Source organism: Aethalodelphis obliquidens, unplaced genomic scaffold (assembly GCF_003676395.1).
Source record: "Aethalodelphis obliquidens isolate GAN/ISIS:26980383/991018 unplaced genomic scaffold, ASM367639v1 scaffold10, whole genome shotgun sequence".
In the NCBI taxonomy this organism is placed as follows: Eukaryota; Metazoa; Chordata; class Mammalia; order Artiodactyla; family Delphinidae; genus Aethalodelphis; species Aethalodelphis obliquidens.
This window is the reverse complement of record NW_020837954.1, coordinates 8,052,605-8,066,736: the sequence shown is the minus strand read 5'-3', so window position 1 is coordinate 8,066,736 and position 14,132 is coordinate 8,052,605. Positions and strand designations below refer to the sequence as shown.

Genomic DNA, 14,132 nt, shown 5'->3' with positions numbered 1-14,132 from the left:
GCATTTTCAAATTTTATGTCTTTGCTGTTTACTCAGTTACCTATGTGTTTTTATTTCATCCAGACTCAAAACTTTTAATATCTAATTTCATTCTGAACTAATAATTATATGTTATAATTGATACTACTTAGGAATACCAATTCAGTATTACTGAAAACTGGTCATCTCCATCTTCCTGAAGATTCAGAATGTTTTGTTGTGATCTCTGTCAGAATTTGGGGGTAAAGGGTGGAGAAAAATATTTTGGGCTCTGGTAGTCTCATTTACAATCTTTGGCCCATGAATGTGGGCAAGAAAATAGTACAGGTCAGGTTTTATTATAATGTAACAAAATTCTCAAGCTCTAACCTTAAGTATTTTTACTACTTTCAACATGACACAGTTCCATTATAGCAGGTGACTAGGATGTGATCTAATAATGATGTTTTAGGTTTTAAATTCATAAGGCTAACCACATGGTTATCCTTAATTTTTCTTCCTGCAGGCAATTTGGGCATAAGTGTATTCTTGAAACATAATGACTTAAATATAATCTTGGAAAATAGTCAAAAAAAACTTTTATATGATACATTAATCATGTTATTTATAATAAAAATTAGAAATGGCCTAAATGTCCCAAACTAGGGAACTGGGTAAATAAGGTATTGTATTGCCAGACTATATAATACTAATAGCTATTTAAAATTATTTCAGTACATGTGGAATCTAAAAACATAATGAACTAATGAATATAACGAAAAAGCAGACTCACAGATACAGAGAACCATCTAGTGGTTACCTGTGGGGAGAGGGAAGGGGGAGGGGCAATATAGGGGGAGGGAATTAAAGGTACCAACTATTACGTAAAAAATAAGCTACACGGATATACTGTACAACTCAGGGAATATAGCCAATATTTTTAAATAACTATAAATTAAGTATAACCTTTAAAAATTGTGAATCACTATATTGTATACCTGTAACATATAATATTGTACATCAACTATACTTCAATTAAAATAAAAAAGAAATATCACAGGAGGCCAAGAGAAAAAAAATTATTTCAGTGCAGTAATTAATAAGATGGGATTAATGTTTAGGGAAATGAAAAAGAGTTACTAATAAAGTGTATACACTGTGATCCCAGTTTTCTAAAAATGATATCCATATACCTGGGGTGGGAACGGGACCGGTGAGAGACTAAAACAAAGACGCCAAATGTTACTAGTGGCTCTTTCCAGATGGTGGGATTATGGGTGAATTTTATTTTTCTTTCCTGTGCTTTTCTGAGTTTTTCAGGTTTATTATGATGAACAGAATTAACCTTGAAATAAGGAAATAAATATTTAACTAAATAGACTACTTAGAGTTACCGTGGGTTTTCCCCAAATTTTTAGTGATCCACCATGTTTATTATATTCTCTGAGTTGATTTTATGTATATTGCTTTCCTCAAGTCATACACATGTAACTTCACACCTTCCCTTTTTTCTGACTTAACTTCTTCCACAGCTGGGTTTTTTTAAAGCACAATACCCATATCTATTCTGTTTTGATAACAGAATTGTCATTTGGAACAAAACTGTATTTGGGTCTGTATTTGTATCTGGCCTCACCAGAATGATAGAGATTTAGTTACAGGCTCAGAGATACTATTGCAAGTACGTTAGAGTTGAGTAAAAGTATACCCATGTGCCATCTTCAGCCAGTCATGCCCTGTTTTCACTCACTGGGTGCAACTGTCCTTTATATTGTTCAACAAGCACATTTGACTGCTGACAACATGACAAACCCAGATACTAGAGAGATGAAGACAAATTATAAGGTCTATGCCTACCATCAAGATAGTTCACAACGGAAGAAGTATTCTTAAAAATTATTTCAGTTTTCCTGATTTAAAGGGAGAGAAGCGGGGTAAAGGAAGTTCAGAGCTCTGAAGCAATGTTTCTAAACATTGGAGAAACTGGTGGGAAAAAATGGGGTGATTTATTTCATGGTTACATATTTTTAATCTCAACAAATGGATTTTAAAAAAGGACATGAAAAACAATTTATGGAAGCTACATTAAAACCCATGGACACATTCAACCCCACACCAAAAGTAATGTGCATATATTCATCATAGTTAGAATTGTGAAAATAAGAAATTTGCTCTCCACCAGGAGGAGAATGGTTGAATAAATTGTAGTATGTGTGTAGTAAAATTTGGCTTCCTGAAAATTATCAAAGAATAAAAATGATTTGAAAAGTGCTAAAGAGGTAATGTTAAGTGAGAAAAGCAAGTGTAAAAACTGTGTTATATATAGTATGATCCCAAGTACGTGTTTAAGGTATGGTTGGGGTTCGAAAGGCTGTGCTGCTTCTCATTATCTGAAGTCAGTGCTACCTTTAAAATGAAGGAATGTATTTGAATCCAGTACGTCCTGTTATTAAGAGCAAAAATGTTGACGCAAGTGACTTTCAAAGTATTTGTTTAGAAAATAGTTGCTGAAATAGCTGAATTTGCCCGGGTAAATCTGTATTAAGTGATACATTTGTTGTTATTTCTTCACAAAATAATGCTTCTCCCCCACGGTCATAATGACACATAATCAAAATATTTTTGCATTGGTTGTGATATATTTTCATTTCCTAAAATGCTTCAGTGTGTTTGACAACGGTTTATCTCATTTTAGTAGTTCCAACAAAATGCAACAAAACAAATTTGTAGTGGATACTCAGTACTGTCCTTTGACTTACTTTATCTTTAAATCTTGTTTCTGATTTTAGGCTTCTCATATTGGAACAGCTTTTGGACAGTATAAAGCATACAAAAGGAGCTCGTCAACAAGTAGTTCAGTTACATGTTGTTTCTTCAGTTTCTAGTTTCTTGAAGGTAATTCTGTTTTTTAAAAATTCACGTTTGCTTTATTATTTTTTTTCCCTAATGTATGGCCAACTAAGTAGGTTGGGGAAGGTGTTTTTAAAGGACTGGTTTTTACCCCCCCGATTTTTCTTAATGTTTCAGGATTTGTAATTCCCCTTTTATCTTTTTTTTTTTTTTTGGCCACACTGTATGGCATGTGGGATCTCAGTTCCCTGACCAGGGATCGAACCCGTGCTCCCTGCATTGGAAGAACAGAGTCTTAACTACTGGACTGCCAGGGAAGTCCCTCCCCTTTTATTTTTTCTCCATATAAAACTTGTTAGTCAGAAATCAAACTTACAATCTTGGCTTAGAACTATGCTTTAACCTACCAACCCTAATATCCCAGATCTGGGATTGGCAGACTATTACCTATGGACCAAATCTCGCTCATTGTTGCATTTATGGCTGATTGTTTCTAAGTAAAATATTATAGGCTTCACTGATCATTTATTTTATGGAAATCCCTATTAATGTTCTTCTTAACACATATATACTACAGTGATAATTGATTACCATATTGTTTGCCTGGAGGTTTAAAATTCTAAAGTACTTCATGAGAAAAATTATGTATGTTTACTGTGGATTTTGGTATTCTGATTTTTTTTTAAAGGAGTAATCACCAAATATGAATATATTTGGTTAACCAGAATATACATTCCAAACTGGATAAGAGAATTTACTAGAGTTGCAAGTTTGGATTGTTTTTTACATATTTCAGTATGTGGCTGGCTCTAAGGGACATTTGGGTCCAGAAGAAATGAGAAGACCTGTCCTCGCATTGGTGATGGGAGCCTTAGAAAGTCCCAGCCCCCTCTTGCGATGTGCAGCTGCAGAGGCATGGGCTAGATTAGCCCAAGTGGTTGATGATGGAGCTTTTACTGCTGTATTAGCTCAAGTTAGCTTTGACAAGTAAGTGAATTTCTTACTTAATACTCATGGACTATGTGTCAGAATTGGGTGTAGCTCGTTGGTTTGTTGGAACTTATGAAACTTCATTCTGATAATTAACTTTAAAAAATTGAGAAATATACTTTAAAATAAAGGAGAACTCGCCCCCACCCCGCCTTGGCCTGCTTGTTTTGGAACATAAAACTATTACTAGTTGTTTGGCTTTAGTTTTTATATGAGGAAGATCACTATCTATATGAGTGATGTAATAGGCCATCAGTGGACTCTGTGAGTAAGAAGCTTATGGAGTTTTATCATGTTAAATATAGATGATAGGTAGTAAGAACAACCTAATGGAAAGAGAGAAGGCTGCAGGTCAGGAAACATAAACTATATTTTTGTTTCTACCAGCTTTGTAACCGTGAGCATGTTACTTAATTCTCTCAACCAGTTATCCTCTATTTCATATAGAAGGTTATTAATGCTACCCTGCCTACTAAGAATATTAAGGTAAATGAGATAATAAACATGAAAGTAGTATGAAAAAATAAAACAACTGCAAATAAAGTTCATGGTTATATTAGTTATACATATATAAAGCTATATGATTAGTGGTGGTAGTAATGCAGGCAGCGCTTTCACCTTCTAGTCTATTGAATATGTGTATCTTGATTTGGTTATGAGCTCAACATCTGATGTCAGATTACTAACTCGGTTCAAATCCCAACTCTTCCATTTAATAATTGGTTACTTTGTAAGGGTCACTTTGGCTAAAATGACTAAGTCACTTTGATTTCCTCATCTGTTAAAAGGAACTGATAATATCAGTAGTGTGAATCTCAAGGTTGTTGAGCAGATTAAAGGACCAAATATAAAGCGCTTAAACTAGTATACAATTCATAAGAAAACTAATAAATCATGAGTTCTCTTACTATATTTAATTTTTAAATCAAAGTTCTTGAGTTGGAACTCTCTTTATATGGAATTAGAGTATCTCAGCAATGAGAGTTTTTAAAGTATAACTTAATGATAAAGTAATAATGCCTGCCATATGAATTTAGTGTGTGTGTATTTCTGAGAGACATTGAAATTGCTTATATTTAAATAATTGTTAATAATGGTAAAGACATTTTTATTTAAAATTTTTTCTTTTAAAGATACCTTTCAGGTTATTTCAGAATTTTTTTTATCAGTTAACAGTAAATACATTTCTGAATTTTGCAGCTCTTCATACAGAAAGTTGGCCTAAGTGACTGTGCATGCATTGGTTTTGTTTCAGTAATTGTCATTTATTTTTGTTTCCATAATTACAGACTGAAATCAGCAAGGGACGCAGTTACCAGAACAGGACACTCATTGGCTTTGGGATCCCTACATAGGTACTTGGGAGGAATAAGTTCTTCTCAACATTTGAATTCTTGTGTTGGAATCCTTTACACTTTATCTCAGGACAGCACTTCTCCTGATGTGCAGGTAAGTACTTCATGTGATACCTTCCTTGAAATTCTTGATTTGTAGATAATGCAGATTATGTTTTTATTGACCATTACTAATTTATAAAATAATTCTTGCTCCATAATAAAATCAAAGCCATTGTTAACCTTGATGGATTTTTAAAATTCAAATTCAGTATCTTTACTTCATACTCAGTGTCTAAAGTCAAATTCAGTATCATTTTCTGAAAATGGATCTCCCTTCCATCTTAAAATAACGTCTACTGTTTTGTAGAGCTTAACAGGTACCATGCATTATATTACATTCTTCTAAACATATGAACATATTTAGTCCTCACAGTAATCTAGTATGTATATTCCCATTATACAGAAAGAAAACTGTGGCTTATAGAAGCTAAGTACTTGCTCACAGCTAAAAGACTAATATATCGTGGAGTCAGGTGAAGAACATAAGTCATGGACTCTGAACTCATGTTCTTAACCACTTTACCATATTATTATACATATCTTACCCATTTCTGTCAATCATCATTCTCCTGATATCTTAATCACATCTTGAATGATTGTTACTCTTCCTGCTTTTTTAATCCCCTTATTGTATCTCTGTCCCCACTGTGTGTCCCTAATAACTACAGTAGCCTCCTACCTGGTCACTTTATGTTTAAGTTCTTTTCTTTTCAACTCTCCCTAGATGTGAAGCCAAAAATGTTTTCCTGAAAGATTTTCATCTTGCCACTTCCTTACTGAAAAGCTGGGGAAACTGCATATTGCTTCTTCTTTTTCTTTTTTTTTTTTTTTTTGCGGTATGTGGGCCTCTCACTGTTGTGGCCTCTTCCGTTGCGGAGCACAGGCTCTGGACACGCAGGCTCAGCGGCCATGGCTCACGGGTCTAGCCGCTTCGCGGCATGTGGGATCCTCCCGGACCGGGGCACGAACCCGTGTCCCCTGCATTGGCAGGCGGACTCTCAACCACTGCGCCACCAGGGAAGACCTGCATATTGCTTCTTAAATCAACTTCTCATTGAAGTCCCATCAACTGACCCAGAAACTTTCTGTTATTAACCCAAAGTACTGGTCTTCTCCTAAGCTGATCTTCCTACTTTCCTCCCACACATGTCATTCTCGTATCTGCACTTAGTGTTTTTCCTGTTGCTCTCCTCTGTTTCTATTCCTTTCTGATAATCCACATTTTTTAGTATTCCAACATCCAGTTTAACCACCTTCCTGTTAAACTTCAACATCCAACATGGCTTTCATTCTTGAGTTACCATATTACTAATAGTTTTCTTTTTTTCACATCATCTGTTACTTGAGTTGATTTATAAGGTGTTCCATTCTTTCTTCTTCATTCCTTTAGTACAGTACTTTTTGCTTCTGTTTATTATATTTCTCCTTTTCCCCTTCAAGAAGTCTGTTCTGAACACACATCCTTTTATATTGACTATCTTTTGTTGATTAATTTAAATTGTTCTTTCCATGGCATCCAGTGTCATCAAATCTGACTCTTCTTGATTGCTGTTATCTCTCACCTAATGGGAGTTCATTTTTGTAGCAATTAAAGTACTGTAAGCTTTTCATATACATCTATTGATAAGAGGGGTAAAAGTTTCTCAGTTGATTTCCTAAAAGGAGGACTCTTCAGATACTTCTTGTTATAAAAAGTTCAAGCATACATAAAAGTAGAGAACATGCGAACCTCTTATACCCATCATCTAGCTTCAGTGGTTATCAGTGTATGGCCAGTCTTGTTTGAACCAGAGTTGCCAAACTTACTTTATAAAGGGCCAGGTAGTAAATTATTTAGGCCTTACATGTTATACAGTCTCTGTCAACTGCTCAATTCTGCCATTATAGCAGGAAAGCAGCCATAAATAATATGTAAACAGATGAGCATGACTGTGTTTCGACAAAACTTTATTTCTAAAAATAGGTGGCAGGCAAGATTTGGCTCAAAGGCATTTTGTTTTTTTAATATATAAATACATATTTATATATAACATGTATATTTGTTTTATAAATACAAATATTTATAATATTTATATTTATAAATATATTTTTATATACTTATAACACGGCACCTGTTAGAAGTGTGCATCTCTGTGAATAAAGTGTAGAAACTGAATACACCATGTAACCAGCGCCTAGATCAAGAAACAGAGCAATATCAATACCCCAAACGCTCTCCTCATGTTCTCTTCTAGTTACTACCTGTCCCACCAAGGATAACCACTATCCTAATTTGCAACAGCATATATTAGTTTTGCCTGCTTTTATACTTTATATCAATGGAATCATATGGTATGTACTTTTTTATGTCTGGCTTTCTTCAACACTGTGTTCAAGAGATTTGTCTGTAATTGTTGCATGTAGTTGTAGATATTGTTGAATCTTTTAAAAACTTGAATTTTCATTTTCTATATAGATTAAACATTAAACAGTTCTCAACAAACCAGATTTAGTTCAAGCTGTTAGCTCAAGAACCAAACCCTGTATGGAATTCTTAGTGCTGAGATATATGCACATATGCCATTCTAAATTAGGCATTTGTCTCTCGATTGTTTTTTACTGGATATTTAAAGAGAAAAATTTTCTTATAACTCCTGAAATTCTCCATTTCTCTCTCCAAGTTAGTAATAACACACAAATACTTTACTGTGCTATTACATTATCACTTGCTTCAACAAAAGAACAACTCATTGTGTTTTATGTTTCTTAATGCTGCTATAACATTTTAAATTGTTTTTCTCTGTCTTCACAGACCTGGGCACTGCATTCTCTCTCATTGATAATTGATTCTGCTGGCCCACTCTATTATACACATGCAGAACCAACCCTTTCTCTTATTATTATGTTGTTGTTAAATGTGCCTCCTACTCATGCTGAAGTTCACCAAAGCCTTGGTCGCTGTTTGAATGCCCTTATTACTACACTGGGTCCAGAACTACAAGGTATGCATAGCTGCTTTTGTGATGTTTTACATAAAAATATATGCGTAAAAATGAATTCACTTCCTATTATTGACTCAAACATTTCTCAGTAAAGTGAAGTTTAGCGGAATGCTCTTTTCAAATATATGGGCAGAATGTTGAGAACAGTCTTGGGAAGACTTTGACTCCTGGATGACGACATGATAGAAGAAACATAGAAACTTAATCTAAGCTTCACCAACTATTACTTAATTGGGTGACTTTGGGGAAATCCTCATGTCTCTAAGCTTTAGTTTCCTCTTCTATCAAATAAAAGAAAATGTGAAAAACCCTTGTGATTGGCACATAGTAGGTGCTCCGTATATTTTGTTAAAATAAATGCTAGTCTTATTTTTCTTACCTTGAAAAGATAAGGAGTACCATATTTAGAAAGATTAGATATGTCCTAAAAATGCTTCCCTTAACAAGTAAAATGACAGACATGAAATGGAATAGTTTAAAGAACTCTATCTCTTTTAAGATATAAATGACAAAGCCCCCAAACTCAGTTATTCTGATCTATTCAAATGCAAAGTACATGATTTTAATATATGAAAGCAACTCTCAATACAAGCAGGGTGAAGTTTATTAGCACTTTCTAATTCTACTTTTCATGAAAATTTGATGTAAACTGAAGATAGTCGTAGGTTCTTCTTTGCGTAATGATTTGTTTTACCACAAATCTTTCAGACTAAAAATAACTAACATAATCTAAAAATCTATAACCTGGATTATCCCTGCTTTTGTAGAAGAAATTTACTTCACAGAACCTTAAGTTTAAGATTGGGGGAAAAAAGAAATTTTAAGCCCAGTAATATATGTTTAAAGGGTAATGATTTTATAGGCCAATTATTAAAAGCTTTCTGCTTTCATTTTAGGTAACAGTACTTCCGTTTCTACCCTAAGGACTTCCTGTCTGTTGGGTTGTGCAGTGATGCAAGATAACCCAGACTGCCTTGTCCAAGCTCAGGCCATCTCATGCCTTCAGCAGCTTCACATGTTTGCTCCACGACATGTCAACTTGTCTAGCCTGGTCAGCTGCCTCTGTGTGAGTATAAAATTGTATATGTCCTTAGTTTCTATTATTGGAAATTTAAATATAAATTTAATTATTCTCTAGACTGTACAATAGCTATTTTCCCTCAGTTCTGGTCTTTTTTGGGCGGTGGGGGGCAACTTCATATAATCATATCTTAAACCTCTCATATATTGAACTTAGTATTTGGAATATTGGTTCATTAATCAGTAAAGGCATACTGAGTGCTAATATCACAGGTAGTATATAATGCTATAGGACCTGGAAATATTTGTGTGGTAACATCTATTTTTTCCTACTTCTTCTTCCTCTTTCCCAAATTATTACATATAAAGTTCTTTTCATCCCAGATGGGCAAATAATATTTTTCCTTAATATCCTAGCAGCATATGCATCAATATCTGGGTTCTAATAGTGTGTCTAATGAATATAGAAAGGTGAAGGTGATCCGTAAAAAAGTTCTGATGAGATGGTTCGTAATCATCAGTGGTTTTAAGATTTACCTTGAGCGTCACCAGTTTCTATCTGGACTTGCCTGAAAAAGTTGAGTTACACTTGGAGTTAAAACTTGACACCGGGGACTTCCCTGGTGGCGCAGTGGTTAAGAATCCGCCTGCCAATGCAGGGGACACGGGTTTGAGCCCTGGTCTGGGAAGATCCCACATGTCATGGAGCAACTAAGCCCATGCGCCACAAGTACTGAGCCTGCGCTCTAGAGCCTGCGAGCCATAACTACTGAGCCCATGTGCCATAACTACTAAAGCCCATGCACCTAGAGCCTGTGGTCTGCAATAAGAAAAGCCACTGCCATGAGAAGCCCATGCACCGCAACGAAGAGTAGCCCCCACTCGCCGCAACTAGAGAAAGCCCGCACGCAGCAACGAAGACCCAGTGCAGCCAAAAATAAATAAATAAATAAAATTTTAAAAAACCGCAAAAAACTTGACACTGTTGCTTTTCAACTTTTTCTGGCCCTGTAATGTTCACAGCACACTCCCCTTAGTAACATGACAGTTGAGAATCATTACTTTAGACAGACCTTTCATTTTCAAGCTAAAGACAAAATATGCATTTCATGCCTTGAAAGAACCTCAAAAATCAGTAAAACCAACCTTCTAAATAAAAATATAAACTAAAGACCAAAAAGTGAAATATTTTGCCCAAGGTAACATACCTAGGTAGTAGTAGCTCTAAGCCTAGAATCCAGGTTTCTGAACTCCTTGTCCAGTCCTCGTTTCATTACTTCATATTGACTTTGTAGTTATGGACCCTCTTAGCTCTGCTCGCTCCTAGCTATGTGGCCTTAGGGACGTCCCATAACCTCCTCCAGCCTCAGTTATCGTGTTTGTAAAACATGAGGATTACACAAGATGCCACCTATAAATGCACTTGTCCTCGGCACTTAATACCCACTCAGTAAATTGTAATTGTTTTTATTTTCTTAACATGTAACTTAAACATAGAATTGTATTTATCTCCATATTGATTTTCATAGTCATAATTATGTAAGACTCTTAAAGAGAGGACATGACTGACTTTTCTGATAGAAACTTTGTTTTCTATCTGGGTTAAACATGTATTAGAGAAAACAGCACTTACTGGAAAAGAATTTTACCTTTATCATTCAGCAACTTTTCCCCAGGAATATTACTCTTTATATTTGAAGAACAATTGCCAATACCAATTACTGAAAAATACCCACTACTTTGCAAGTTGATCTAAGTTTCTACTCTCCATTTAAATATAACAACACTAGGACTTCCCTGGTGGCGCACTGGTTAAGAATCCACCTGCTAATGCAGGGGACATGGGTTCGAGCCCTGGTCTGAGATGATCCCACATGCCACGGAGCAGCTAAGCCCGTGCGTCACAACTACTGAGCCTGCGCTGTAGAGCCTGCAAGCCACAACTACTGAGCCTGCATGCCACAACTACTGAAGCCCACATGCCTAGAGCCCGTGCACTGCAACAAGAGAAGCCACTGCAATGAGAAGCTCATGCACCGCGATGAAGAGTAGCCCCCGCTCGCCACAACTAGGGAGAAAGCCCGTGCATAGCAACGAAGACAAAACATAGCCTAAATAAATAAATAAAAACAATACTGCCATTTTTTCTTCTTGAATCATAGTAGAAAATTTCCATTAATACCCTTTTAAAATTTCTTCTTTAACTGATACATGAATTCATTTATTAAGTAAAGTTTATTGAGAAATAAAAAGCAAGACTAACTACTAATTCATTGTGAATTAGATTTGATCAAATTCAGTAGTCTTTTCTTTTACTAGACTGAGAAGGTTACATACAAAGAAGAATAGAGACTGTTCTCAGATCTTTTTTTTAGGTACATTCAGAGCAACTGAGAAAATCAGAAGGAACAATTACAGGTCTTATTCATGTTACTCATAATACTTAAGCTATAAAATGATTTTTCTTATACAGAAATTAAATTCAAAAATTGCTATCACTAGCAATTTTGTGTTAGCAAAACTTGTGTTAATTTTGTATCTTAATATTTTGATTAGTAAAGCTTTTATTCTAAATTTATTATTGTATTTTAAAGTATGCCCTGTAGTAAGAAAATTGGGGCTTCCCTGGTGGCACAGTGATTGAGAATCCACCTGCCAATGCAGGGGACAAAGGTTTAAGCCCTGGTCCTGGAAGATCCCACATGCTGTGGAGCAACTAGGCCCGTGTGCTACAACTACTGAGCCTGTGCTCTAGAGCCCGCAAGCCACAACTATTGAGCCCTTGTGCTACAACTACTGAAGCCCGCGCACCTAGAGCCTGTACTCCACAACAAGAGAAGCCATCACAATGAGAAGCCCGCGCATCACAGGGAAGAGTAGCCCCCGCTTGCAATAACTAGAGAAAGGCTGCGGGCAGCAACGAAGACCCAACGCAGCCAAAAATAAATAAATAAATAAAATAAATAAATTTATTAAAAAAAGATGCTTTTACTTTCCTATTAACAACTTTATGATGAGGTTTCTTTTCTACATAGAACTTATTTAGCATGAAGTGTTTTCATATTAACTAAAATTCCCTGAGTATTCAGAATACATTTAATCATTAGGAAGGAATCTTACTGCAAAGGGTTTTCTTCTAACTGCATGCTATTTAACTTCCATTCTGAACCTGGCGTTAGCTACACTCGCAATTCTGACTACTCACAGTTTTAAAACTTGGCTTCCAAGAGTAAGAAATCTATAATTAACTTGTGATGAGGTAAACCATTAACTTGGTCCCTTGCTGGACACCTGTTCATGTGAATGTAATCCAGATCACTCCTTTCACACTCATGTCTACTTGTTCTGGTTTTGTTACTGAGGCTTAATGAAAGATTCCAAAGGAAAACCTAATTACACAAATGTGCATTTTGAAATTATTGTATTTTTTTATATCTTTACATCTTGAGTTGACTGTTTTTAAAATCTTACCTCAACTCATATGCTAAGTTGGAAAATGAAGTATTTATGGCATATTTTTTAAAGCTGAAGCTAAGCCAGTTTGAATGATAGCTCTATTAACATTTACATTTTAATGCTTAGCTGACTGTTGTCAAAGTCATCCTAGTATTTATCTTTTGGTTTTGTCATGACCAGTCTGTCATTTGTTTTTTGTGCAGGAGATCTTGTTGGATAATTCTGTGTTGGTAGGTCCCTGACCCTGGATTCCTAACTTTTTTTGAGGTTTGCAGTGCTGTTTCTTTGTGTTGTGTTTTCTTTTTTTTTGGTTGTAGATGTTCTTGTTTTCCTCTGCATCTCTTTGTTTAAGCTAACCATTAATGCAAAGTCCAGTGTGTATAGCATGTTACATGGTGTTTATTTAATACCCATGTAAACAAATCCTCCCTAACCTTCTCCAGCTGGTGCACTCACTCCTTGCACTTAATTTTGCATCATTTTGATTTAATGTATTCATTTCAGAAAGGAATTGTAATTACAGTTTGATTTAATTTCTGTATTTTGCTTGCTTGGTTTGTTTGCCTTAATCCACTCTATTCCTCTTCCCAATATAAATGCTGGAGAATGACATGGAAATATTAAGCGTTCCATTTCGCTTTGTGTGACGGCCTTTTAATATTTTTTCTACCAAACAAGTAAAGAGTACTTTTGAGCATGCTTTTTCTAAAAGATTGTTTGACCAGCCTGAATAAACGCTGCACCTGCCTTGTATTATATGCTTGTAAAACTCCAGTTAAAGTAACTAATAGATTTATTAACTTTTCTTTAAAATTGTCTTGAGTGCTTTTTTGTCATTGTTGTTAAATATAGCCGTAATCTTGGGCATGAATTAACCTAATCGTTTACATTTTAACTTCTCTGTTATCCTGTATACTAGTTTCTAACAGCAGAGTTCTTAAACATGACTAGAATGACATGACCTTGAGACTTTGTGAATGGCATTCCTGTCTTTCCACTTCTGAGTTCATGATATAGCTTGAGGGTATAATAGAACATATTTATAAAGCAGTTCTCATCTGTATGTTTCACTGCTAATATATTCACAAACTTTTCTTGCCTTTTATCTTGTGATAAAATTAAGGATTTAGCTCTCTTTGCATGTATCATATATCACAAACCAGCTGCCACTACGTACTCTTTTCCTCAGAATTTTGCCTCTGGTCTTTTCAACAGACTCACCTACTTCAGTCCTGTCTTTGACACATAAACCAGATCTAAAGGCACATATATGAATTATGCCATTATTTCTAAAATTTTGCTCAGAAAAATCACTATTATAAGAACATTTATTGTCATAAGCCATACCAAACTGGTCGTTATTTTCATAGTTAGGACAAAATAAATTTCAAAATCTCTAGGCTTTATTCTACTTATGAAATCATTAACAATTGGTATCCAGCAACCTTTGACTTGTTTTAATTGCTCATTTAAGGTATAT

At 35.2% G+C, this 14,132-nt stretch overlaps 1 protein-coding gene across 10 annotated transcripts in view; it reads left to right on the top strand.

Annotated features, from left to right (window-relative positions):
* The window catches only part of HEATR5A (HEAT repeat containing 5A), a 112,396-nt gene that overhangs the window by 66,403 nt on the left and 31,861 nt on the right, over positions 1 to 14,132 (top strand). For 8 of the 10 annotated variants that reach the window (XM_027111000.1, XM_027111003.1, XM_027111001.1 and 5 more), the window contains 6 exons: positions 2,748 to 2,853; positions 3,605 to 3,795; positions 5,088 to 5,247; positions 7,987 to 8,176; positions 9,073 to 9,242; positions 12,856 to 12,882. In XM_027111000.1, the coding sequence (XP_026966801.1) occupies positions 2,748 to 2,853; positions 3,605 to 3,795; positions 5,088 to 5,247; positions 7,987 to 8,176; positions 9,073 to 9,242; positions 12,856 to 12,882 (844 nt within the window). The remainder of the gene's footprint in view (positions 1 to 2,747; positions 2,854 to 3,604; positions 3,796 to 5,087; positions 5,248 to 7,986; positions 8,177 to 9,072; positions 9,243 to 12,855; positions 12,883 to 14,132) is intronic. The other 2 variants (XM_027111004.1, XM_027111002.1) reach the window with 2 other exon arrangements.